This window comes from Lagenorhynchus albirostris, chromosome 13 (genome assembly GCF_949774975.1).
Source record: "Lagenorhynchus albirostris chromosome 13, mLagAlb1.1, whole genome shotgun sequence".
NCBI lineage: Eukaryota > Metazoa > Chordata > Mammalia > Artiodactyla > Delphinidae > Lagenorhynchus > Lagenorhynchus albirostris.
The window spans coordinates 13,750,761-13,777,198 of NC_083107.1; the positions used below are offsets into that span (position 1 = coordinate 13,750,761).

Genomic DNA, 26,438 nt, shown 5'->3' on the forward strand with positions numbered 1-26,438 from the left:
GCTCAGTGAGTCATTCTCAGACCCTTCCTTCTGCACAAAAGTGTTTTAAAGTGGAGGAGTACATGATGGAAACTTCTTTTAGGCTAACACTTCCAGCGTCCTCTCTGCCTTGGCTCCCTCACCTTTGTCTTCAGCCCCAACCCCCCTCCTGAGGTTTAGTTTTGCCTTTCCAGAGGCCTGTTGGGCATTCTTCTTGGATGTCCTCTGGGACCCTCAGACTGTCCTCTGCCTCATGGAGCTTAGCTTCTTCTCCCTAAATTGGCTCTTTCTTTACTTTCTTGCTAGTGTGAGAGGCTCCATAACTATCAGTCACTCATGCCCTGGCTTCACCAGGACCCTTTCATCCCATGTATACCTAGCCATCCATCTCATGGGGAGCATCTGTTGCTTTGCAAGCTATCTAATTTTGTCTTCTCAAAAAGCCACCTAGACCAGTATTTTCCAAAGTATATTCCATCTCAACCTTTTTGAGACCATTCTTTCTTTTCCATTCACAACACCCAACATTCTAATCCAGGCATTTAAAACATATTCACCTAGAACCTACTATGTGCCAAGAACTGTTCTGGGTACAAAAGATATAATGATGTGCAAGAAGAAGTGGTCTCTACTCTCAGGGAACTTACAATGTAGGAAGAGAAACATCAGAATAAACAGATACTTTCAAAGCAGAGTGGTAAGTGTTATGACAGGGAACATGTATGATACCATGGGAGGAAGAAAGGAGAGGATACGTAAACTTTGGGCACTTCCTGGAGGAAATGACAGTTAAGTTGATATCCGAGGGCTGAAATCTGGAGGCAAAAGAAGATGCTCTATTAGGAAACTGAAAGAGGTTCGTTATAATTGGAGTGGAAAATTCGAGAAGGTATGTGTGAGGAGGAGAGCTTTTGGTGGAGGTAATCAATGTCCAGTTTATGCAAGGACTTGTAAGCCAATTTAAGGAACTGGGGCCTTATTGTAACAACAATAAGGAGCTATTGAAGGCTTTAAGCTAGGAAGGAGAATCATCAAATTTGGGTCATTCTGACTGGAATATGGAGGATGGATTGGGAAGCGGGTAGAGGTATAAAAACCGATCAAAAGGCTGTAGTTTTGTTCTAGGCAGGAGATGGTGGTGGTCTGAAGTAATGGTAGAGGGATGGAGAAAAGATAAGTTCAAGAGAAATAAGAGGGTGGAAGTGACAGAACTTGATTCATTGGCTGTGTTAGGTGAAGAATGCAGAACTTCCTTCAGGGAGAATGTCTAGTCTAGGGTTAGAAGAGGATGTCAAGAACAAAGCCCTGGGGAGGAATTGATGAGCCTGAGAAGTAGCCAGAAAGTTGAGAGGGAAATCAGGTAGTGTTGCGAGAGCTTTTCAGTAAGCGATAGTTTTACGTCTTGCTGAAAAGTCAAGCAAGTCAAGTGAAAAACTGAAAAAGGGTCCCTTACACCCCCTTGAAATATGTTACAAAGACCCCAGTGAGGGCAGTTTTGATGTAATGGATGCAGTGCACTGAGTAAGTGAGGGATGAGGAAGTAGACACTGCAAGTGTAGGTGACCCACTGGAGAAGTTTGTATCTAAGCGTTGTGTCAAGGAAAAATATTTTTTTTTATTGTTGTTATCATTTTCCTTTGTTTTTAACCAAAGATACTAGAGTGTGGTTTGAACACTAAAAAGAAAAAGCCTCCAGAGAGGGAATTCAGGCTCCTGGCAGTGTATCTGGATACCAGTGTTGGAAATTCCTGGATCTTGGGCCCCAGTATGCCATGGACTTTACAGCTGGACTAGATCTTGTTTGCTCCCTGATAAGGAGCCCGTTCTGCTGCAGATAACCTTGGTAGCATGTAGCATCTTAGATAGTAGTTTCTTTCTTTCTTTTTTTTTTTTTTTTGTGGTACGCGGGCCTCTCACTGTTGTGGCCTCTCCATTTGTGGAACACAGGCTCCAGACGCGCAGGCTCAGCGGCCATGGCTCACGGGCCCAGCCACTCCGCGGCATGTGGGATCTTCCTGGACCGGGGCACGAACCCGTGTCCCCTGCATCGGCAGGCAGACTCTCAACCACTGCGCCACCAGGGAAGCCCCGATAGTAGTTTCTTTTGATGGACTAAGCCAGCCTTGTTTCCAGGGGACTGTCTTGTTTTTCTAAATAGAGAAGTCCCCTAATTAATCTATTGTGCCACATGTTTCAGAGTCACAAAGACAATGGAGATTCACCAGAACTGCCTTCATGTTTGAAAGATATTTTTGCTGGGTATAGAATTATAGGTTGACACTTTTTTTTTTTTTAGCACTTTAAAGATGTTACTCCATTTTCTTCTGGTATTCATTGTTTCTGATAAAAAGTCAGTTATAATTCTTATTGTCATTCCCCTGTATGTAATGTCTTTTTTCCCTTGCTTAAGATTTTCTCTTTGCTTCTTAGCAGTTTTACTATGATGTGGCTAGGTGTGGTTTTCTTCATATTTATCTTGCTTCAATTCATTGGATTCCATGGTCTTGTGGGTTTGATATTTTGGTCAAATTTTGGAAATTTTGAGTCGATATTTCTTCAGATAATTTTTCTGTCCAATTCTCTTTTTCCTCTCCTCTAGAATTCCTATTCCATATGTGTTAGACTGCTTGATGCTGTTCTACAGGTATTGAGACTCTTCATTCCGCACCTGCCCTCCTCCAATCTAGACTTCAGCCTGGTTGACTCTACGGTCTTGTCTTCAAGTTCACAAATCTTTTTTTGTGCCGAAGCTGCTATAAATTCCATTCAATAATTAAAAAAAATTTTTTTTCAGATATTGTATTTTTCAGTTCTAGGATATCGTTTAGTTCTTTTTAAAAATTTTCCTTCTTTCTCTTGAAATCTCCCATCTCTTCACTCATTATATCTACCTTTCCCTATAGATTCTTTAACATATTTCTACTTTTTAAAGAAAATAATATTGAACCCACCCTTTTTCTCCTAGGATAAGTGTCTTGTTAAGTGGTGACAGAAGAAAAATTTAGCTTTATAACAAAATATTTGTTAATAAGTTGCTGTATATCTTCTTTGGTGAGGTGTCTTTCAGATCTTTTGCAATTTTAAAAATTGGGTTATTTTTGTTGTTGTTGAGTTTTAAGTATTCTTTGTATATTTTGGATACAAGTCCTTTTTCAGATATATGTATTGCAAATATTTTCTCCCAGTCTGTGGCTTGTCTTTTCATTCTCTTAACAATGTCTTTTGCAGAGCAGAAGTTTTTTATTTTAATGAAGTCTAACTTATCAGTTTTTTTCTTCCATGGGTCACACTCTTGGTGATGTATTAAGATTCATTGACAAGCTCCAGGTCACCTAGATTTTCTCCTGTGTTATCTTATAGAAATTTTATAATTTTGCATCTATCATTTAGGTCTGTGATCCATTTTGAGTAATTTTTGTGGAAGATGTAAGATCAACACCTATATATATCAATTTTTTTTAATGCAAATATCCAGTTGTTCCCAGCACCATTTATTGAAAAGACTATCTTTTCTCCATCGATTTGCCTTTGCTCCTTTGTCAAAGATCAGTTGACTATATTTATGTGGTCTGTTTTGGAGCTCTATTCTATTTGTTTAGTCTATCTGATATATTTATCTGTAGTTTCACTAATACCACACTGTCTTGATTATTGTAGCTTGTGTCTTGAAGTTAGATAGTGTCCGTTCTCTAACTTTGTTCTTCTTCTTCAGTATCATATTGGCTATTCAGATCTTTTGCCCTTCCATATAAACTTTAAAATTAATCTGTCGATGTCCACGAAACAATTTGCTGGCATTTCAATTGGGATTACATTGAATGTATAGATCAAGTTGGGAAGAACTGACATTTTGATAATACTGAGTCTTCCTATCCATGAACATATAACATCTCTCCTTTATTTAAATCTTCTTTGATTTCTTTCATCGGAGTACTGTGGTTTTCCTCATACAGAGCTTTTGCCTATTTTGTTAGGTATATTCCTAAGTAATTAAATTTTTTGGTGCTAATATAAATGGTATTTTTCTTTTAAATTTCAAGTTCCAGTTGTTCTTTGTTGGCATATAGGAAAGCAATTGGTTTTTATATTTTTTATATGATTATTTTATATATTAACCGTGTGTCCTCAAACCTTGCTATAATTGCTCATTAGTTCCAGGTTTTTTGGTTTTGTTTTTGTCTGTCCTTTTAGGTTTTCTATATAGACAGTCATGCCATCTGAAAAAAAAGACAGTTTTATGCCTTTCTTCACAGTCTGTATACTTTTTATTTCATTTCTTGTCTTATTGCATTAGCTAGGACTCCCAGTATGATAGTGAATAGGAGTGTTAAGAGGGGACCTCTTTATCTTGTTTCTGATCTTAGTGGGAAAGCATCTAATTTCACACCATTAAGTGTGATGTTAGCTGTAGTGTTTTTTGTAGATGTTCTTTGTCAAGTTGAAGAGGTTCCCCTCTATTCCTTTGCTGAGAGTTTTTATCATAAATGGGTATTGGATTTATTAATTATTGATTCATTTTCTAAAAGATATGGGCTCTTGGCACATTTTAAGTTGGGTTTTTGTCTTTTTATTATTGAGTTGTATGAGTTCTTTATTATTTGGATACAAATACCATATCAGATATTGATTTGCAAATATTTTTTCCCATTTTGTGGGTTGTCTTTTCACTTTCTTGATGGTATCCTTTGAAGTACAAAAGTTTTAAGTTTTGACAAAGTCTAATTTATCTATTTTCTTCCTTCATTGCTTGTGTTTTTGATGTCACATCTAAGAAAACATTGTTTAATCCAAGGTCACAAAAATTTACTCCTGTGTTTTCTTGTAAGAGTTCTTACATTTAGGTCTCTAATCCATTTTAAGTTCATTTTTTGTATATGGTGTGAGGTAGAAGTCCATCTTCATTCTTTCACATGTGAATATCTAGTTGTCTTAACACACATTTATACTTTTTAAAGTCTTTGCTAATTATAAAATCTAGGTCAAATATGGATCTGTTTCTATTGACCAGTTTTTCTCTTAACCATGGAGTATGTTTTCCTGTTTCTTCATATATATAGCTTTTCTTGCTTATTGGACTGTTATGTATAGTACATCATAGGAACTCTAGGCCTGCATTGCCTTCTTGTGAAGAACGTTAATTTTTGTTCTCACAGGCAGTTAAATTCTGACAGATCATCTTGACCTTGTGGCAGCTAGGTTTTACGTTTTATTGGGGCAGGTGTATTTCAGTTTTGCTCTTAGTCCTAGAGGTAATCTCTTAGTCCTAGAGCATAATTTTTATTCCTAAGGTATGGCCTTTTAGGTATTTCACTGGAAATTCCCAAATGTTTACCAAGCTCCTCTAATTTGGCAGAACTTGAACTCCAAGCTCTATTTCTCCTCCAGTGGGCAGAAACTGAATCTCTGTTCAACTCTCAGTTTTCCAGCTGTATTTTACTCAGTCACCTTGGAATATTACCTGATTCTGTGCAATTCAGGAGCCAGCCAGGAAATTGAAAGGAATTTATATGTGGATTTGGGGCCTACACCCTTGTGGCTTCCCTCTTACTGGGGATTTTTCCTTTTCAGTTTCCAGCATCATTGGCAGTCTCAAACTCTATTTTCCACTTCCTCAGGCAAATAAGACTATGGATTTCTTCTGGAGTTCTATCTGCCCCATGATTTGCCAGCTAGGGAGTTTCCTGAACTACATCAACACGGATTTACTCTGGTGTGGTCCCCTTATTTCAAGAGTTGGATCCTTTCCAGTTTCTGCCAGCTTTTGATAGCTTTTCTAGCCTTCAAACAGTTGTTTTAACACATTTTGTTCAGGGAATTCCCTGGCGACCCAGTGGTTAGGACTCTGCACTTTCACTGCTGAGGGTGCGGGTTCGACCCCTGGTCGGGAAAGTAAGATCCTATAAGCCGTGTGGCGCGGCGCAGCAGGCAATCAATCAGTCAATCAATCAATAAAATAAAATATTTTGTTCAGAGTTTATTATCGTTATTGGCAAGAGGATTAGTCCAATACAAACTACCCCACCATTTCCGAAAGCCAGAAGGAGCAGACTAAGGAATTTGGACTTTATGCTGCAGGCTAGAAGATTTTAAATGGAGGATTAATAGGTTGAGTTCATGCTTTGGGGGAGATTAGTATGGGGATAGTTTGTAGACTGGATTGGTGAGGGGAAAGCCAAGAGACAGGGAAGCAGTCAGGAGACCCCTGCAGTAGTTCAGGAGAGAGGGGACCAAGGCCTCAATTGGGAAAGAGAGACAGTAGAAATGGAAAAGTATGGTCACATGGGGGAGATTAAAAGAAAAGATCCAGTTTCTGGGAGGGACTGTGGGGATTTCCCACATGGAAGGGTTTTTTTGTTTGTTTTTGTTTTTGTTTTTTTGCTACACCATGGCATGCAGGATCTTAGTTCCCCGACTAGGGATTGAACCCACGCCCCCTGCAGTGGAAGCATGGAGTCCTAACCACTGGACCGCCAGGGAAGTCCCTGGAAGGGTTTGTTAAATGACCAGTGAGGATTACCATCATTCCATATCAGAGAGTCTGGCCAGGTTAGAGTTTATTCCAGGGTGTGTCTCTGTGGAGGATTGAAAACTTTATTCACCTGGTGTTTTAGTCCTGGGCAAATGAGCTGACTGAAACCTGAGTCACGGCTGGTCTTCAGGTCTCCCTGGCTCACCCGAGGGCTATTGAAGGCCACCTAAAGTCTACTTAGAGCTTGAGCCTGGGTCAGTTGTGGAAACAGCCTGTTTGCCCCCAGCCCCAAGGTCTGGAGTAGAACTGGACCAACCTGGGGAAAGATAGGAAAAGGGGTTACCAGTGCAGGCCACTCTGCCTGGACACGTCTCAGCATCCACTGTCGGGGCCTGTTCTCTTCAAGTTGGAAGCCATTCATCCTTGACCTTTTCTGCTAGCTTTGTTGCTTTCTCCTTCAACAGGTCAAATGGATGATGTACTGGATTATATTTGCACTTTTCACCACAGCAGAGACATTCACCGACATCTTCCTTTGTTGGTAAGTACTGCAGGAATTGGGACTTTTCCAGGAAAGATGTTGCCAAGTGTCAGGGAGAGGTGGGAAGGTCTGAAAGCAGTCTCAAACCTTATTAGCACAGAGAAGCAGGTGCAGGAATGCTAACTGGAACATTTCAAATCAATTAGTCTGTAAAATTGTTCTTCAAGTAAATATTTATTGAATGACCATGTAAGAGCAGGTATTGTTCTTACGGTGATATAATGATGGGCAAGATAAACACAATTCCTCAATGAATGGAGCTGGTAAAGAAGCATTCTTATGTTAAAAAAAATAAAAAGGAGAAAAACAGCACACAAAAGTGTGCAATAAAACTAAGTTTCTCTCATAAAACTAAGTTTCTCCCCTACACCATTCACTCTCACCGTTACTGCTTTTCACAATTATATATACTTTTAAAATATGTATGCGTGTGTATACGTACACACATATACACATACTTTTCCTTTTTTAAAAAACAATAGTACTGTAGTATACCTAACAGTTCTCACTTTGTTTCTTAAATTTATTTTTGAAATACTTTGACGTAAGCATAAATAGATCTACCTACTTTTTTAAAGGCCACATAGAATTTCATGGTATAGATGGATCATAATTTATTTAATCGGTCCCCTTTCGAGAGAGCTTTTTCTCTCTCATAAACAATGCAGCTATTACAGCAATGGACCAAGTGAAAATCATAAGCTAGGTGTTTGTATTCACATATTGTGTCTTAGCTGAAAGAGGCTGTGAATAATATACAGTATCCTGTTTGTATCTAAAGGGTCTGAGTTTGTGCACATGTGAATGTGTACTAAAAATAGTGTGGAAAATACTTGTCTGTTAGCAAAGGTTATTTCCGCAACTTGGGATCATGGGGTCAGTTTCACATTTGCTGTGTTGTGTGAATGTTTTACCATGATCAGGTTTCATCAGGGAAGATAATAAAGATATTTCCATTTTGGGAAAAAAAAAAGTTCTTACCCCAGAAAGGATTAGCCTGGACTTACCCTCTGGGATGTCCTAGATCAAAGACATCCACTTCTCTGAACACCACTTCACTGAATCCTGTCTTGGGTCAGTGGCCTTAATGACCTCAGTGTGTAGTTTTTCCCCTGAAGGAGCCTGGCTTTCATCTCTACTGGGAGAGATAGATGTCTCAGCTATTATGGCCTTAAGCTGGAAGGAAGGAATCTGGATTACCTAATTCAATATGCTTGTGCCACTCTGCCCTGTCCTGTGCCCAGATAAACAACAGACTGAAGACGGGGCTGAGTCTCCAGGACTGGAGATGGAACTCTGCTGAGCCATTTTTTCGTCTTCCCCAGACCCCAGAGGCTGGCACTAGGAGGTGGACCTCATTTTGTGCAGAGCTACAGTGGGGAGGTTCCTGTCTGTCCTGCAGAGATGAGAACAGGCCAGACCCAGTGAGGATTGTGTAGTCGATTAAAGAGCATGGCCAGCACTTCATGTCGTGCAGCCTTCTTAATGATGCCCTCCTTCTGTCTGGTGCCAGGTGGCCTCCTGCTGTCCTCCTGTCCCTTATCATGAACAAAGCGGGGAGAGCGTTCGTCTCATGAGCCCTTTCCCGGGGGTTTCGGGCATTTCAGCCTTGCTGCTCTTTCCTGGGTGGAAATCCTGCCTGATGATGGATATGCTGCTCCCTGGTAGCTGGAATATGTTTTACCCATGGCCCTGGAATTTTAGTCTCATGCCTAATAAGTGCTCAACAACTGTTTCTGGGATGGATTTGATTTTGATTTGGGGAGATGTATTACTTTTCTTTTTTTTAAATTAAATTCTTGTTTATTTATTTATTTTTGGCTGCGTCGGGTCTTGGTTGTGGGATCTTCATTGCAGCACGTGGGATCTTTCACCGCGGCGTGTGAGCTTCTCTCTAGTTGTGGTGTGTGGGCTCTGTAGTTTGTGGTGCGTGGGCTCAGTAGTTGTGGTGCGCGGGCTTCGTTGCCCCGCGGCATGTGGGATCTTAATTCCCCGACCAGGGATCGAAGCCACATCCCCTGCATTGGAAGGTGGATTCTTAACCACTGGACCACCAGGGAAGTCCCAGTGTATTTACTTTTCTGTTGCTGCAGTAACAGATTACCACAAATTTAGCAGCTTAAAACAATACAAATTTATTATTTCACAGTTTCTGTGAGTTAGAAGTCCAGGTAGAGTGAACTGAGAACTCTGCTGAGGAACTCACAAGGCCAAAACCAGGGTGTGGGTCAGCCTAGGCTCTTACCTGGAGTCTGGGGAGATTCCACTTCCAGCCTCATTCAGGTTGTTGGCAGAATTCAGTTCCTTGTGGCTGTAGGACTGAGGTCCCCATTTCCTTGACGTGTGCCACCCTGTCATCTTCAAGCCAACAATGGCACGTCATCTCCATCTTCTTCTGTTACCAGCCAGAGAAAGAGCTCTGCATTTGCTTTTAAAGTCTCAGGTGATTAGATTAGACCCACCTCAGTAATCAAGTATAATCTCCCTATCTTAAAATCAGCTGAGGGCTTCCCTGGTGGCGCAGTGGTTGAGAGTCCGCCTGCCGATGCAGGGGACACGGGTTCGTGCCCCGGTCCGGGAAGATCCCACATGCCGCGGAGCGGCTGGGCCCGTGAGCCATGGCCGCTGAGCCTGCGCGTCCGGAGCCTGTGCTCCGCAATGGGAGAGGCCACAACAGTGAGAGGCCCGCGTACCGCAAAAAAAAAAAAAAAAATCAGCTGAGTAATTACCCTAATTACATCTGTAGAATCCCTTTGCTACATAAGGTAACATATTTGTGGGTAACATGGGGAGGAAGGCCATAGGATCAAGGTCATGTGCTGCATGCCACAGGAAGGCATCTGATAACTAGGGTATTTGGAGCATGTGCACAGGTATGGGTAGAATCCCCCTCTCTTTCTGACCCATGTGGAGGCCTCATCTGGTCCCTCGTTAGTCCCTCTGAACTGGCGCTGTCCATGCAGTTTGTGGGTGGAAAGTGAGGGTCCCTTGCCTCTCTCCTGGCACCGTGGGCTCTGCTTCTGCAGGGAATGGTTCATTGGGGCCCTTCCCTGCCTGCCTCAGCTCACAGCCTGGACATACCCTCAGTCTGCTTTCTCTTTTCCTGCCAACCTCCAGGTATTACAGATCATGGTCTCCTTCTGGGAGAGTCCTTCCTCTCCATCCTGCCTCTCGCCCTGGGAATGGACATGGGATAGACCCATCAGACACAGGGCCCCCTTTCCCTTCCAGGGAATGGACACCAACTCAGCTGCTCTAAGCTCTGTTTATAATTGAAAGGGGGGCGGGGTAGTCCTGCACCTTCTGGCTTCCTAGAAGCATCTTTAACTTTTGTTTACTTCCAGGCCTGGAGATCACCCCTCATGTGTATACTCTTCCCGTCACTCTTCACTCATCCCCATCCTGCTCTCTCCACCCCTCCACCAGGGCAGTTCCCTCTTCATTGGTAACTTTTAAAAACTTTCTGTGTTGATGAAAACAGCAATTGTGTATGGTCACAGAAGAGATAGGATGGGGGCTTCCCTGGTGGCGCAGTGGTTGACAGTCCGCCTGCCGATGCAGGGGACGCAGGTTCGTGCCGGGTCGGGGACGATCCCACGTGCCGCGGAGCGGCTGGGCCCGTGAGCCGTGGCCCCTGAGCCTGCGCGTCCGGAGCCTGTGCTCCGCGGCGGGAGAGGCCCGCGTACCGCAAAAAAAAAAAAAAAAAAAAAAGAGAGGTAGGATGGTGGCTTTTTTCACAATTTGTATAAGTGATTTCATTTAATTTTTAAAAAACTATAAAATAATACATACACATGACAAAATAAAATTGAAACAATACACTAAAAAGTAAGTAGGTGCCTCTTCTCGTCCTCTATTCTTCTATGTTGGTGGCTTAAGGGCAGGATTCTCTTTTCCACTGTAGTGTGTGTGTGTGTGTGTGTGTGTGTGTGTGTCTGTCTGTCTGTCTGTCTGTCTCTCTGTCTGTCTAGCCTCCCTCCGTCCACGCTCTTCCCTTCCTTTCCTGTCCTGGCTAAGATACACAGCCTTTACTCCTACCCAGGATATCTCGTTCCACAGGAGAGAGGTAGGGAGGTTTCCCACTTACGTTCTGTGGCGTGAGGCTTTAGATTTCAGCAGTAGCTCTCAGCTTCTTTTGATACCACGGGGCAGCTGGCATCCCCAGGGACCTTCTCAGGTGGCCTGCAGGCCTTACTGACAGTCACTGGCAACTTAGACTAAAACTTGAGGCCCGCTCAGTCCTAAGCTCATTTCCTCACTTGAATCTGCAAAGGGGAGAGGGCCCTCACCCACCAGAGAGTAATGTGTAGAGACTTCTGAGAGATTTCCTTTGGGTCTACCAAGGTTGAGCTGATGCCAGGTACATAATAAGAATTATGAAGTGGATGTTTGTGGGCGGCGGATGGAGATTTGGAGAGAAGCAAGGCTCTTGATCCTCACTAAGACATTGTTCCATATCACATTGCACATTATGGGGTCACCTGTTGGTTTCCGCTCTCCTGCTAGACGATGAACCCCTAAGGGCGTGCACATGCCTAACCTAGCTTTGGTTTCCCTGTACTGCTTAGCACAGACCTTTCACCTCATAGCTTTTCAATAGAATTTTCCCAACTGAATGAATCAATCAATAAGCTAGTTGTTATCTTTGAGTAGAAAGTGGGGCAGGAAAAAAGCTTGAGGAGAGAGATTGAAAGAAAACGTAGTGATTGCTAACAGTAGGAGGCAGTCTTGAGATTCGAGTTTTGCTACCAAGACTCTAAAGGAGCCTCCTTTTAACCAAAGTCCTGGAAAGGTGGAGAATTAGCAGGCTGTAACCTCTTCCTCTTTTCTTCTGTGGATATCCATGTCAGCTTTCTGCCCAAGGAACAAACCCATTCCACTGTGATTCTTCTATAACTAGTTGATTTCGCTTCAAAGGAAGCTCCATCCCCCAAGGTGGACAGGGGAATACAGAGGAGCCCTCTGTGTCCTGGTCCAGAGATGCCAGGGAGGGCGGTATCTTGGTGGTCTGAAGACCACCAAGTGAAGTCTGCTACCGCAATTGGTCATTGGAGATGCTTTGCCAGCCTGACAAGAGAAGATTTGGGAGGTGAAGCCAGAAGGTTAGGAGGCAGGAAGGTTTTCAAAGGCTGCGTCAGCATGGATGGGGCACACAGGAAAGATCCTGAAGAACAGGAGGCTCAGTAGCAGGCTGGCCAGAGAATAAAGGGTCTCTGGCAGCCCAGAAGGATTGCTCAGGATCTAACGTTCTCCCCCCCACACCCCCGTCCAGCCTGGGGCAGGCTCTTACGGTTGGTCCTACGCTGTGAGGGTGTGACTGTGGGCCATCAGCCTCTTGTACCTATGTTTGCACAGAAGTACAACCTCTCTCTGTAAATTAGATGCCCGCAGAAATTCCACTTCTGGGCATTTTCCTAAAGGCACGTTAGCATCGGTACATAAAGCATGCTCCAGGAGATGCACTGCAGCTCTCTTGTAGTAGCCAAAGATTGTAACCTTTTGTAAATATCCATTCATGGGGGTCTGGGTAGATGCTCACGCCCCCATACACAGCCATTAAGAAGAGTGAATAATAAGAACCTGCTGTATAAAAAAATAAATGAAATGAAATTCAAAAAAAAAAAAGAAGAGTGAGGCCTGGGGAATTCCCTGGCGGTCCAGTGGTTAGGACTCCGTGCTTTCACTACCAGGGCCCGGGTTCGATCCCTGGTTGGGGAACTAAGATCCCGCAAGCCACAGGGTGCAGCGAAAAAAAAAGAAATCCCCAAAGTGTACTGTTAATCGTGTGTGTGCAGTAGGGGGAAGCAAGGTGTAGGAGGGGGTGCAGAGAATGCCACTAGGTGAGCATGGGGGACATTACGGGAGTCATATGTACCTACACAATTGTATATCTTAGCCCTGGTCCACTTCCGGAAGGACGCACAAGACACTGATGATGCTTATGCCTTTGGAAAAGCATCCAGGATGGGAAGGAGACTCTGCTATATACTCTTTTGGACTTCTAGAATTTTTTAAACTCTGTGCATGCATGACCTATTTTTTACAAAACCCGTCTTTTACATAGTAAACAAAAGAGCAGCAGTGTGACAGGACCCCTGGGATTATCCGTGAATCTTGGGTTGATGCCTGAGCTTTGCAGGTTCCTTCGTCCCTTGGGGCTGACAAATACTTGTTTTCCAGACCAAACTTCCTTCACTGTTCATCACCAGAGTGTTCAATTACGGGAGAATCACACCTCTGTTCCTTCAGCTCCTTCTCTTTTCTGGCTGTGAAACATTAAGCAATCTTGACATGAAAGTGTCCTTCAGGTGCTGAGGGAATATTCAGGAAGGGCCTGCCGGAAGCAGAAGGCAGTGAACTAGGATGAGGAAAGGAGGAGGGGGTGGGGCCGCTGATTGGAGTGACGTGAGAGTTAAAGGGCCCTGAAATGACTTGCTAGAAATTGCTCTTTGTTTTGGCTCTCTTATCAGGGGGGATGCCTGGGAGGGGTTTACTTTTCTGATTCCTCAGACTATCCCAGGTGTCACTTTCCCTCATCGCATCTGTTTTAATGGTACCCAGACTTTGTTTTCAGGTCTGGTAAGACATGCAGACACAGAAATGACTATCATGAGGAATAAGTTCGTTATATATTCACAGATCCCTAGAGGTACAGCCCGCTGCGCAGAGCCACATGGGGAAGCACGGGGCTGATCAGGAAGCAGAGGCAGGAAGTGTGGGCAAGAGACTGTATTGTGGTTTCCATGGGAGAGGCAGTCTCTCCAGAGTCAGCGAGGTCCCAAGATGTCAAAGCATCAGAAGACAGAAAATTTTAAAATATGGTTAATACACATCCGGCCTGCCAAGTATGGTTGCATAGGTTGTTCATAGCACAAGATATCTGGCCAAGGAGGCGAGCGGAGCTGAAATTCGGATGAAGCCCTGTTTGCAAGCCATGTGCTCCCAGGACTGCATCCAGCTGAAGGACTTGGCTTTTTCTCCCACGTGCAGAGGCACCACGTGGGTCAGCAGAGGCCCGTGATGGCACTCGTCTCAGGTTGCTATTCTATATTAATCGTGATGATTTGAGCAATCTCTGTTTCCTTGACTGGACTACCAGTTCCAAGGACGCCAGAACCTTGTCTATGTTTCCCGCTAGACTGGAAGCTCCAAGAGAGCAGGGGTCAGGTCTTCTTTGCTTCCCACTGTCTCCTTGGTGCTCAGTACCTGCTGCCACATATGGGTGCCGGGTGGGTGTTTATGGGACGCATAAACACACGGCACGCAGGACTTTAAACTTCAGAATCGTATGTTATCTGTACCCTGAACTCTTCTTTCTTTCAGCACCAAAAAGATCAAGACCTTTTTGCCTGCTGTTGGTTTTTTTAATTAAATTTAATTTTTTAAATTGAAGTAGAGTTGATTTACAATGATGTGTTTGTTTCAGGTGTAAGCAAAGTGATTCAGTTATATATTTTTTTCAGATTCTTTTCTCTAATGGGTTATTACAAAATGTTAAGTATAGTTCCCTGTGTTATAGAGTAGGTCATTGTTGGTATCTATTTTATATATAGTAGTGTGTATATGTTAACCCCAAACTCCTAATTGATGCCTCCCCTCCTCCCCGCCAGCCTGCTGTTGGTTTGAATAGGGTGAGTAGCATCCTCTTTCCTGGCAAGCATCGGGCTCCCGTCCCTGCCTTTTTGGGGGACTAAGAAGATAGCCAAGGAGGGGAGGCTTTACTCTCAGTCTAGCGATTCTTTGTCAGCTCCGCCATACGGTAAATCCTGTGTCTGTGCCTTCGTGGCCTCCAGTGAAGAGTGAATGACCGGGAAATTGGGCACGGCTGGTTGTGGCATCTGGGCCTACAGGAGCCCCCGCTCCAACCGAAATGAGCAGAGCTCGGACGGAAGCTCCAGCTGTTGTCAAGCACGGCCACAGGGTGATTGCTGGAGAGACCCCAGCTCCCTGGCTTTCTTGACAAGGAAAGAAAACACGAACCGGCTTTGGGAATTCCCTGGCGGTCCAGTAGGTTAGGACTCAGTGCTTTCACTGTTGAGGGTCCAGGTTCAATCCCTGGTTGGGGAACTAAGATCCCACAAGCTGAGCCGTATGGCCAAAGAGGAAAAAAAAAAATGAACTGGCTTTCAAGAGGCCTTGGGCTTGTGCCTTGGATGTGCTTGTGTGTGCATACACCTTCATGGGAATCTGGGGGCCAGGCGGCCGTGTGCAGGCAGGAGAAGTGTCTGTGCCCCCAGGTCTCATGTTTCAAAGACTCAGGGCGGAATACGGAGTTGCTGAGAACCTAATGGAATGTGTATTTTCTCATCTCTCTCCAGGTTTCCATTCTATTATGAACTAAAAATAGCATTTGTAGCCTGGCTGCTGTCTCCCTACACAAAAGGCTCCAGCCTCCTCTATAGGAAGTTTGTACATCCCACGCTGTCCTCAAAAGAAAAGGTAATTTATGTTGCTCTGCCTGCACTCCTTCCAGCGAGTGAAAAAATTTTAAAAAGTGATTAAAAAAAAAAAAGGCAGGTTGTTTTATTGCAGGAGGCTCTTAATTGACTCTTATTTCCCCCCTCCAACATTCGTTCCTTCTAATCTTTCTTTTTTAAGTCTATTTTTATGACCTGTTTAGAAATAGTGGTGAAATTCTCCAAAGGATGTTATTCATCATTATTTATTGTAAAACATTTCCATACATTGAAACAAAAAGCAGAAAAGATTCACTCGTAATTCAACTCCCCAAACTGAACTTCCTTCCTTTCATCAGGCTCAGCCCCTATCCTTTTGCAGATAGGAATTTTACATAGACTATTAAAATACTTTAAAAACTTAACATAAACAGGAACGTTGAAGCCTAGAGAGGTTAAATGATTTGAACTTGTACCCAGATAGCTACTAACAGAGACTGGAATATAATACATTTCTAGTATGTTTGCTTTATTGTTCAATGATAAAACGTATGCTACCAACGAAATACCTGCTACTTTAGTAATTATCAGTCAATAAGTATTAATGAGAATAGTCATAATAATTTAATGAGAATAGTCATAATAATTTGTTTCACGCTATTTATCTTTTGTGTTTGTTTCGCTTCAAAGTACTTCACATACATCCTTGAAATGAAAATGCAGGTGTGTCTATTGTCAGCGATGGAAAAAATAAGATAGGGAGAGATTGCAGGAAGGGGTCAACAATAACTAAGGATTCAAGGGGGAATTACAACTTACACCTCTTGAAAAGAAATTTAAGCTACTTATAAGATAATGTCACTGTCTATAAAATTATTTTTTGTTTAACATCTCCACTGAACCTAATCTGCCGGATTTGCTTTCAATGGATTATTCCATTGTTTTCTTAAGATTTCATACAGTAATAAATGCTGAGACCACTAAAATAAACATGACCTCTGTCTTATTAATTTGTTTGGTAGTTCCTTTTTTAAGTTCAATTGAACTTTTTTAAGTTCAATCCAGTCTGTGAAACGTTTCTTTAAAATAAAATTTTAAGCGTACGTTAAAAAAAAAAAAAAAAGCCACTCCAAACCAAGAGGCAACAACAAAAACGCGGAGCAGATGCAGTATTTATCTTCTGAGATCTTAGACATGACGGCATAGCATCCTTTCTCACTTGGTCTTCCTAGTGACCCACGACAATCACCACACATAGTATATAGTTCCTTCTGTTGACTTCTTATCTTAGAATAAATTCTCAGGACTGGGATTACTGGGTCCAACATTGTATAACTCATTAATGATATTATATGACTTTCTAAACTGATTGTGTGGTAGGATCCTACAGCATGAATTAGGAGCACTGTTGGTGGCTTGATATATTCATTTCTATTGCTTCTGAAAGTTGGATACTTTGGACTTCCAGGGGAAACCTTTGAGTATATCGGTTGGATGAGCAGGCTACTGTAGACGTTTCTGAGAATCCGTTTAGGAACTAGGACACACTTCCCGTCTCAGAGGGTGGATTTTGAGGAACGGTAATCCCTGTCTCGACCTGGTTATCAAATCTCTATTCTTCCTACTTCCCTTTCTCCAAACGCTGGACTTACCCTGAAGCTGCCAGTGTAATTTCCATGGAAATGAAGGTGACTGACTCTTAAGAGCTGCCAGGAATCACTTCTGGAGTCGGCCAAGGGTCACAATGGAGACTTAGTGTGGTGACTTCTTGAAGAAGCTTAAACAAGGACAAGGCAGGGGGTTGACTGCCCACCTGCACACCCCAAAGTCAAGGAAGTGCACCGATGTGCTGAACTTCAAATGAAACGGAGACCAAGTGTCCTTGACTGAACTCTGCAATGAGCTCCTGTGATTCCGAAATAACTGTTTTCTTCAAACAGTGACAACAACCACCCAAACCAAACAAACAAAAAGAATGAGCCAACGTTGATTCAAATTTGAACTAAACCAATATCTTACTTGGTCTCGGTCCCTGAAGTAGATGTCAATCCTCTTTCCCACCTCACCTTTACCTTGTGGTATGCTGCTGGATGACTTCTAATTTATGCTTTTATTTTTTTATCTGTACAATGATCTTCTCTATCAACAAAAATAACACCTATTTCTTTCTATGTCCTAATCCCTCCCATCGATATATACACGGGGAGGGATATGGATATCGTATGAAATAGCTGTGGAAGAACAGAATTTCAGAGCTGCCGGGGCCTGACCTCCTTGAGATAAGGAAGATGACAATGGTTCTTGGTTATTGAAACCAGCCACTGTGTCAGGTGCTTTCCTGGAATGATCGCATGTAATCCTCACCTGGCTCCACAAGTTAGGTGCTACCAGGGTCCTCATTTTTCAGAAGACAGAACCGTGAATAGAGGCTAAGTACTTGCCCAGGTCTGACAACCAGTTAGTGGCAATGCCAGAGAGAATGAGTGGTTGGGTACAAGCCCCCAGGCTCAGCGCTCAGGAGAAGGGAGAAAGAACAGAGATTTACTTGAGCTTTCCAACTCAGTGTGCCTCTGTTTTCCTTTGACAGGAAATCGATGATTGCCTGGTCCAAGCAAAAGACCGAAGTTATGATGCCCTCGTGCACTTTGGGAAGCGAGGCTTGAACGTGGCGGCCACGGCGGCGGTGATGGCCGCTTCCAAGGTACCACGCTGGGACCTGACCACCATGGCTGTAACTTGCCCAGAGACAGGCTAAGGACCGATCAGGTTCCTCATCCTTTTTGGGGTCCCATTGAAAATCTGAGGGGAAAAAGGGTGAATCTTGCCCCCAGAAAACTGCACACCCCCACACACAAATGATTTATGCACTATTGAGAGGTTCCCTGAGCCCCTGAAGCTCATCTGTGGGTCTCAAGAACCTCTAAAGTACTTGGAGTGAAATCCTTGGATGCAGAGAAGAGAGAAGGGGAGGAGAGGGAGCTCTTCTCTGCAATTTCCTAGGGTGCACTGGGAGAGTCACCTAAATAGACAGGTGCAGAGACTTATTACCTGAGTGAGTGGGTGCACTCCATGCTCACGTGGCCCCACAGATCCAGGGGAAGGAACCCAGGGTCCTAGAATAAGTTGAGTGGTTCAAACGTGGAGGACAATGATATGTGTAGCAACAGTAACTAGAGGTAGAGGAGGTTTGAAATAAATACTGGTCTTGTGGGATGTTGTGATATAAGCAATTACTTCCTTCTTTTTTCCACCCAGCCCGGTTCAAAGGCCCTCTTGTGTTCCTTCCCAGCTTCCTCTCCCATTACATTCTCCTTGTCGCTTTGTCAGTTTCTCGTTATGTGCTCAGCCCTGAAAAATTAAATTGGTAGATGTTTACTCTCAGAGCAAATTCAGCATATTGCCCTAGTGTTTCCTGGTGACAACACCTTCCTCCAAATCCAAAGGTAGAGTAGGGGTCTACAGTTGGCTGAGGGTGGAGGAAAGGCAGTTATGCTTATGTCTGGAGAGATACAATGGTTGGGAGGTGAGCTGTATTAGCAAAGGGAAGCTATGAATCCTGGGTGGCCATGTGAGGGTTTGGGGGAAAGAGAGGGTAGAGCTGTGAAAGTGTTTGGAAGAGGACAATTAATACAGATCTTCGTGCTCCATGGGCTCCCAGTGGATGGTGGGATGGAGGGTGTTGATAGCCAGTTGGGTCAGGGGACTGAGCTGCGTTTTCTGGGCCCTGAACCAGGGAGAGGCACTTTAGGAGCATTTCTGGGAGGAAAACTAAGCACACAGGGCTGGGAGTTTGAAAAGCACCTTCCACATAAAGTCAAGGAGTTCTGCAGACAAAGGCTGGCAGGGAGACAGGAGAACCAAAGGGGAGTGATTCCTATTTCAGAGAAGGACCAGGTGCTTCTGTAACACAGAACCATAGTGAAGTGTTCCGCTGGTACCTGGAGGGTCCCTGTCCACCTTAGGTACAATAGTAGCTGGCAAAGTGGTGAATCCCAATGAGTATCATTGGAGGGGAAATTCCGCTTTGGTATCTGGACGAGACGTATCAGGATTTACAAAGAGCAGTGAATTCTAAGATCCTTCTGTTTGAGATGCAATCGTTTTAGGCTTTTGTGTTTAAGCTGACAGAAAAGAGAACTCAGAACTGCTGAATTCTGAATTCATCAGGCTAACTTTGCCACATAAAGCTACAGAGGCCTCCCAGGCCCTCTCCCCACCCCATCTTTGCTTCTGCACCTGAAGGAACATAGGTTACTGCCCTTTTCTCAGCTCAGTTGTAGAGCATCAGTGTGGTATATTTATCAGGGTGACTCAGTACCGGTCATCAGGCCACTCAGCTGTGTGTGTAAATTATATTCTTATGGTAATTCTGTAGGGCCATCCTCTTCCAGGTCTGCCTCAAGCTGGAGCCTCCTGAATCTTGGCCAGTCACCGCCAGTCCCTCTGACCACCGGGGAAGCCCGTGAGCCTAGGCCTCCAGCCGGGCACCTTACAACTAACCTGAAGGAAGCTCTAGATAGTCTGAAACTTGCCTCAGAAAAATAACTGCTCATTAGTTCTTTCTAGTTGGGCTAAAAGGTAGTGAGGGATGCCTGCTTCCTGCTGAATTTGGTTTCAGACAAGAAAATTTTCTGCCTTGTGGGGGCTTTGCTTTTCCTCTCTAAATATCTTGAGAGAGAAAACACTCTTCTTTCCCCAAAATAATGCCCTCTGTTTTTGAAACAGATGTGTACTTTAAAAAAGAAAAGAAAAGAAAAAGAAGAAGTAAAATTCAGCCTGGCTGAGGGATAGATCAGTGGTTTCCATAGTAACAATGGACCACTCCAGGCCGCGGCCAAAGGATGATAAGTCACCACTGGGTTCAAATCTGGCTTTAGTATCCAAACCACCTGGGAAGCTTTGTTTTTCATTTTTAAACAGATTCTCAGATGTGCTGAATCAGAATCTCAGGCAGTGAGCCCTTGAATCTCTATTTTTAACAAGTTCCCCAGATGATTTTTAAACGGCCAACTCGGACTCCCCTGGTGGCTCAGTGGTTAAGAATCTGCCTGCCAATGCAGGGGACACGGGTTCGAGCCCTGGTCCAGGCAGATCCCACATGCCGCGGAGCAACTAAGCCTGTGCGCCACAACTACTGAGCCTGCGCTCTAGAGCCAGCAAGCCACAACTACTGAGCCTGTGTGCCACAACTACTGAAGCTCCTGCGCCTAGAGCCCTTGCTCCCCAACAAAGAGAAGCCAGCTCGATGAGAAGCCCTTGCACTGCAACGAAGAGAAGTCCCCGCTCACCGCAACGAGAGAAAGCCTGCGTGCAGCAACAAAGACCCAACGCAGCCAAAAATAAATAAACAAAATAAATAAATATATTTTAAAAAATAAGTAAGTAAAATAAACAGCCAACTCTTTACAGGTCCCTGCCTGAGGGCCCATCCAGAACCATACACCACAGGTGATGAGGGTTAAAACAGTTAACTTTTTTAACATTCCTGGGATGCAGATTTAGCTGCTTAGAAGCATTAACCTTGAGAATGAGAAAGCTGAGTCCAGAACAACCTTGTCGATTACCCCCAGGGGAACAATCAAAGCAATTTTGTGAAAAAAAGACACTCTGCCCAGTCACAGTGGCTAGGGTGACCATATGCTGTTCAAACAGGACACATCTGAGAGTGAAACGGTGCTGTACTTATTATGCTGGGACAACAGGTAGACACTAGGTCTGTTCCAAGCAAACCGGGGTTTATGGTCGCCCTCCTCATGGCTCCATTTTACGTCTCTTGGACCCTGCCTGTCTCCTCTCAGAAAACACGCTCAGCCTACAAATCAGTTCTCACTGTAAATATCCGCTGCATTTAGCCAAACAGTTGCAGGAGAGAGGGTGAGGTGACTGAGAGCCTCCCTCTGAGTTCAGACAGATTGAAGGGAGGCTGGGACCAGGGGACCGGATGAGGGCGGTCACTCCTTCCTCATCTGCTCTATTTTCCATCCTTTGGTGGCTCCCCAGGAGGAAACTGCAGAGCTTAACCAGAAGAATGAAAGATCTTCTGCCTCCACTTTTAGTTAATCCTTTTTTTCCTTATAACTTTGAACCCTGAGCCCTTTCTCTAAAAAAAAGGAATGTTTGCAGGGTTTTTGGATCATCATGAAGTGTGAAGAAGCTTTGTAAACCATATCATTGTACAAATATAAGTTGTTATTAATGTTTTATCTTAGAATAGAAAAGCTAAAACAAACAAACAAAATTAAACATTGGAAATTTCTCCCCAGGCCTATTAACCCCCAGCCCACCCCCCAGTTTTCCCCAAGGTCTAATCCTTGTCCCCGGGAAGTAGGGATGCATTTTTTTCTTTCAGCAAAAGCTGCTCTGTCTCCTTCCTAGGGACACACCTCGGTAGTACCTTCTTTCTAAGTGTCCCTAGTCTCTTGGCTGGCTCTGAGCTTAGATATTAGCTGTTTCCCAGCCAGTAATTCCACCCAGAGGGAAAATTGAGCGCCACGTCTTTTTAAGACTAGAATTGGAAATCTCTCGCTTTTTAAAATTAATGCTCTAGAAACTCATTAGTTAAGCAAAACACATTCTCACAGGAAGAGAAACAATAGTGAGAAAAACCAATTGATCAAGAGTTTTAAAACTGACTTCCCTGGCGGTCAAGTGGTTAAGACTACGCCTTCCAATGCAGGGGGTGTGGGTTCGATCCCTGGTCGGGGAACTAAGATCCCACATGCCTCGTGGCCAAAAATTAAAAACATAAAAAAAAAAAAACCAGAGGCAATATTGTAATAACTTCAATAAGGACTTGAAAAATGGTCCACATAAAAAAAATCTTCAAAAAAATCCCCCCAAACTGTGAGGTATCCAGGCACCTTATTCCCCTTGCCATTTGAACCATATCCTAGGTCTCTTCTACCTGCCCACTTCTCAGGCCTGGTAAACCAATCTTGCTTTTGACCTGTCTCATAACTTGAAAAATAATGCCCTTTTACTTTCCCTGGAGATCCTATCCCTAGAACAGTTCCAGTGCTGACAATAGTGTTATTAAAGTCGCCTGTTTAAGACAGCCGGTCTAAGTAAAGCTGGCGTTCTGTGAATTAGGGATGCTTCGTCCCCAGGTTGCGTGTGGGGTCTTTCCCCCCTAGAATCTAGTATTTCCTGTTAGGTTGTGAGCTTCTGGCCCTGAGTGACTCTGGATTCTTTTCCTTTGTTTCTTGCTTAGCAAAAACCCAAAACCCAAAACCAAACTTTGCTAACTTGTCTGGTGTTTTGCACTCATTAAACCTCGTTGATGGATCTGAAGAATAAACTTTTTGATGCCTCCACTCCTGCTCTGCCCGAAATGGTAGCCACTTGCCGTGTGTGGCTGTTTAAATTAATTGAAATGAAGTAAATTTTAATATTCAATTCCTCAGTCTTTACTCACCCGCTTTCAAGTCCTCAGCAGCCAGCGTGGCTGGTGGCTGACACAGGGATAGAACGTTCCCACCATCGCAGAAAGTTCTCTTGGGCAGCACTGTCCCAAGCCTTCTGTTAAGCCTCTTGGGTTCTCCTTTGCCTTATTTCCATCTTCTCGCCTGCAGTGCTCTGCTTTGACAAGGGCCCCTCCCTTACCCACTTAGCCCTTTGGGGCCTCTGTATATGAGGTTCACGAGGAAAACGGGCAGATGGAGACTCAGCCTGCGGCATTGCCCATGGTGGATGTTTCCGTTTCTTCATCTTCTCCCCAGGTCCGGCTCTGCTTTCACGCCGTGACCTCCACTTTGCTGACTTGCCAGCCAAAGCTCAGGCACTTTGCCTGCAGTTATGGTCAGTGGCCACCAGGGTATAGCCAAGCCTTGGTTATAGCCCTAGCATCTGAACACCTAGGCACAATCACAGAGAGATAAATTATAGTGTTTTTCCACTCATAAAAAAAAAAAAATTTCCACTCAATTTTGCTTTAAAAACAAACTCTTTAAACAGTTCAGCATAAATAGTTTTAACAATGTCCTCTCCCTCTGATCCTTATTTTTTATCCATCACTGCTTTATCTAAACCTCTTGCTTGAATAAAAATACTGCTTTCAAACGACATGGAACTTTATTCTTGGAACCAGAAGCTCATTCTGGAAAGTTCATAAGCCTAGTGATTTGGGGCTTCTGACCAGACTGGAGTTGTCTGCCTTTGCCTTTGTTTTTTTTCTTGCCAAAAACCCCCCACAATAGACAAAAGCAAAAACTACCTGTTTACGATTAATCAGAGGGCAGGTGTTCATCTTCCTTTTATAAAACCTCCCTGTATCCACTCATGCTTTGAATGTATTTCCAAGGAAGAAGAGAAGACCGCTGTCCCTTTTGGATCCCCGTGTCTCCCTCGTCTGGCTTCGCACACTTGTGTCTGCTGAATCTAAGTGGCTGAGGACTCTAGGAAGTTTCATGCTCGTCCCTTCACCCCCTCAGAGGAACATTTCCCAGCCTCTGCGCTAGCTTATGTCAAGTTAGCCCTCTTTCTTCTGTTGAAGCCAAGGACTGTGTAACATAAAATTAATATTTAGAGTTCACCATGGCAACCATTTAAACACCAAGATTACATAAACTGTTATGGACAACCTGCTGAAAAAATTTAGGTAGAGGGTAGGGAATACTTCCCTCCCAGACAAATCAGCTTGCACTGAAGCCTATTTCCAAAACCTGAAGCAGCACCTGAAGCCTTGTCCACTGTGGTTCCACCACACTCGCCTTTGTTCCTCGACACCCTGTCTTCCTCCCGATGTTTCTACTTGGAATGTTACCTCACCTTACTCCACTCCATAGATGGTGAGGTGGATTGAAACAAACAAGAGACTCAGTCTCACAAGTCAGCAGAAGGCGGAGTTGCCGGTCTGATATTACTTGCCAAATGTCTGTTCCGAGTTTGCCTGTGGAGATCATATGTAGTTGGAGGCATCGAGGGTCCCAGTGGAAAGAGAGAAGCCCACCTGCCTGCCTGACCTCTGAGAAGAGCCTGGTTGAACCTAGGAGGTCTGAGAAAGCACTTGGCTGTGTCGATGCACCTTCCTTCCTGGTCCCCTCCTCCCCCCTGACTCCTGTCTCCTGCCCTCACTCCCTCAGTGTTGGGGGGAATTCTCCAGGGCCCCGCCTTGCTCTCCTCTCCATCCCAGAGCCACTCATCCTTTCCCTCACCTTCAGCTGTCACCACCTGTTGCTCCTGGTTCCCAGATAGGCTCCTCTCCCCAGGTCTCAAGTCCAGCATTTCTGGTCCTCTGAACATCTCCTCCCTGTCTCCTGGTACCTTCAGTCAGCATCTCTCTAACTCCAAATGTGTCGCTCCTCTTGTGTCCCAAATTTCTGATGATGACAAAATCACCATCCTCTCTGGACCCCAAGCTCCAAATTTCAGTCATCTTTGAGTTCCTCCTTCCTCTGATTGGCTCAAGTTCTGCCCATTTGATACCCCTTCCTTCCTTCCTTCCATCCAGGCCCTCTTCCAGGCACCCTCCCTTCTAGCTTGGACTATTGCAGTAGCCACTCAAGGGGTCACTGCCACTCTCCCTTCCTGTTTGAGGCCTGTGCATTTTGGCCCTGATCCCAACCTTCCTGTCTAGTCTCTCCTGACCTTTCTGGTTCTTGTATACTGTACTTACAGCACCACCTTCAGTGCTGTTCTAGAAATAGCAACTCTGCTGTTTCTAGAATTTTCTCTTTCCTGCCTCTACTGATGCTAGTTCATCTGCCCCTGTTCCCACCTGTTTGAAATCCTGTCCACCCTTCAAGGTCAAGAGCCACCTCCTTCACAGCAGCCTCCTTAGATTCCTGGGGGAACTGGTCTCTCACTTCATGGCACCCCAGTGGCCCTCTTGTAGTCATTTATATCCATGTCTTACCTGCACCCCTACTAGGTGCACAGTAAATGGTAAAGGGATGAAGGATGGCTGTTCATATTTTTAGCTGTCACAGCCAGGAGAGCAATGCTTAGCAACAAGTATGGACTTTGGAAATATGCAGACCCAGGTTAAAAAAATCCCAGCTCCAGGACTTCCCAGGCGGTCCAGTGGTTAAGATTCTGTGCTTCCAGTGAAGGGGGTGCAGGTTCGATCCCTGGTCAGGGAATTAAGATCCCACATGCCACGCGGCCTAGCCAAAAAAACAAACCAAAAAAACCCCACCTCCCCCACTTGCTGTTGCACCTCTATGAGCCTCAGCCTCTCCACCTGCAAAATGGGCATGATAATGGTTTTTGCCACAAAACAGTCATGAGTCGATGTCCATAGAGATTTCCCAGGAGGCAGAGCTCATGCTGAGGCCACCTGTTGGTCACTTCTCCTGTGTCAGTTTGCTCTCTAAGGTTGACCATGATCTTCACTCACTGTTGAACCAATAAGAGAAACAAGTCTGATGCTGGCATTGGGAAGTTATTTACAGTCCAGACTCTTGTGGAGACGAGGCTGTCTCCTGCTTGTGCGGATCTCTTCCCGTCTTTTCTCTGTGGTGCGGTAGCTTGGGCACAGTTGGGGCACTGCCTGCGCCCTTGTCCCTCCCTGTCCACCTTGCCTGTGCTGTGTGGCCCTGGGCAAGCCACTCTCCCACCCTGGGCTTCAGGTCCCTCATTGCTCTGGGCCCGACTTCCGTCTCCTCGTTCAGCCTTGAGGTGAGCAGTGTCCGAGTGGCAGCGTCTATATAACACGTGAGCCCCTGCCCCAAAGCCCACCGAGAGAGAGAGAGAGAGAGAGAGAGAGAGAGAGAGAGAGAGAGAGGAATGTCAACCTGGGGGTTGTTAGGACAGGAAGGAGCCTTAGGTGCCACTTACTTCACAGGGGAGGAGACCAAGATCCCAGTGCCCAAGGTCATGCTGCTGGGCTGAGAGCGATACTCCAGTTCCCAGTCCTGTGTTCCTGCATCACTCCAGACACCCCCATGGCCCCCTCCCCTCCACACACACTGAACTGACAATTCCTGACCACATTCTGCTTGGATCACACCCCCAGGCCCTGAGGCCCCATGGCCGAGAGCCTGAGGGATGCCTGTCTGCCCCTGAGAATTCTAGAGCGAGTCCCAGCCCAGGGTACTTTTAAGGTTGTCTGCCT

General features: G+C 44.7%; 1 protein-coding gene across 9 annotated transcripts in view; it reads left to right on the top strand.

Moving 5' to 3' along the window:
• Window positions 1–26,438, top strand: part of REEP1 (receptor accessory protein 1) — a 110,619-nt gene that overhangs the window by 60,257 nt on the left and 23,924 nt on the right. For 8 of the 9 annotated variants that reach the window (XR_009544254.1, XM_060170142.1, XM_060170144.1 and 5 more), the window contains exons 3-5: window positions 6,913–6,989; window positions 15,308–15,428; window positions 17,973–18,086. Coding sequence is in view for 8 of the 9 variants with exons in the window: in XM_060170142.1 (XP_060026125.1) it covers window positions 6,913–6,989; window positions 15,308–15,428; window positions 17,973–18,086 (312 nt within the window). In the remaining variant the exon portion in view is untranslated. The remainder of the gene's footprint in view (window positions 1–6,912; window positions 6,990–15,307; window positions 15,429–17,972; window positions 18,087–26,438) is intronic. The other variant, XM_060170147.1, reaches the window with a different exon arrangement.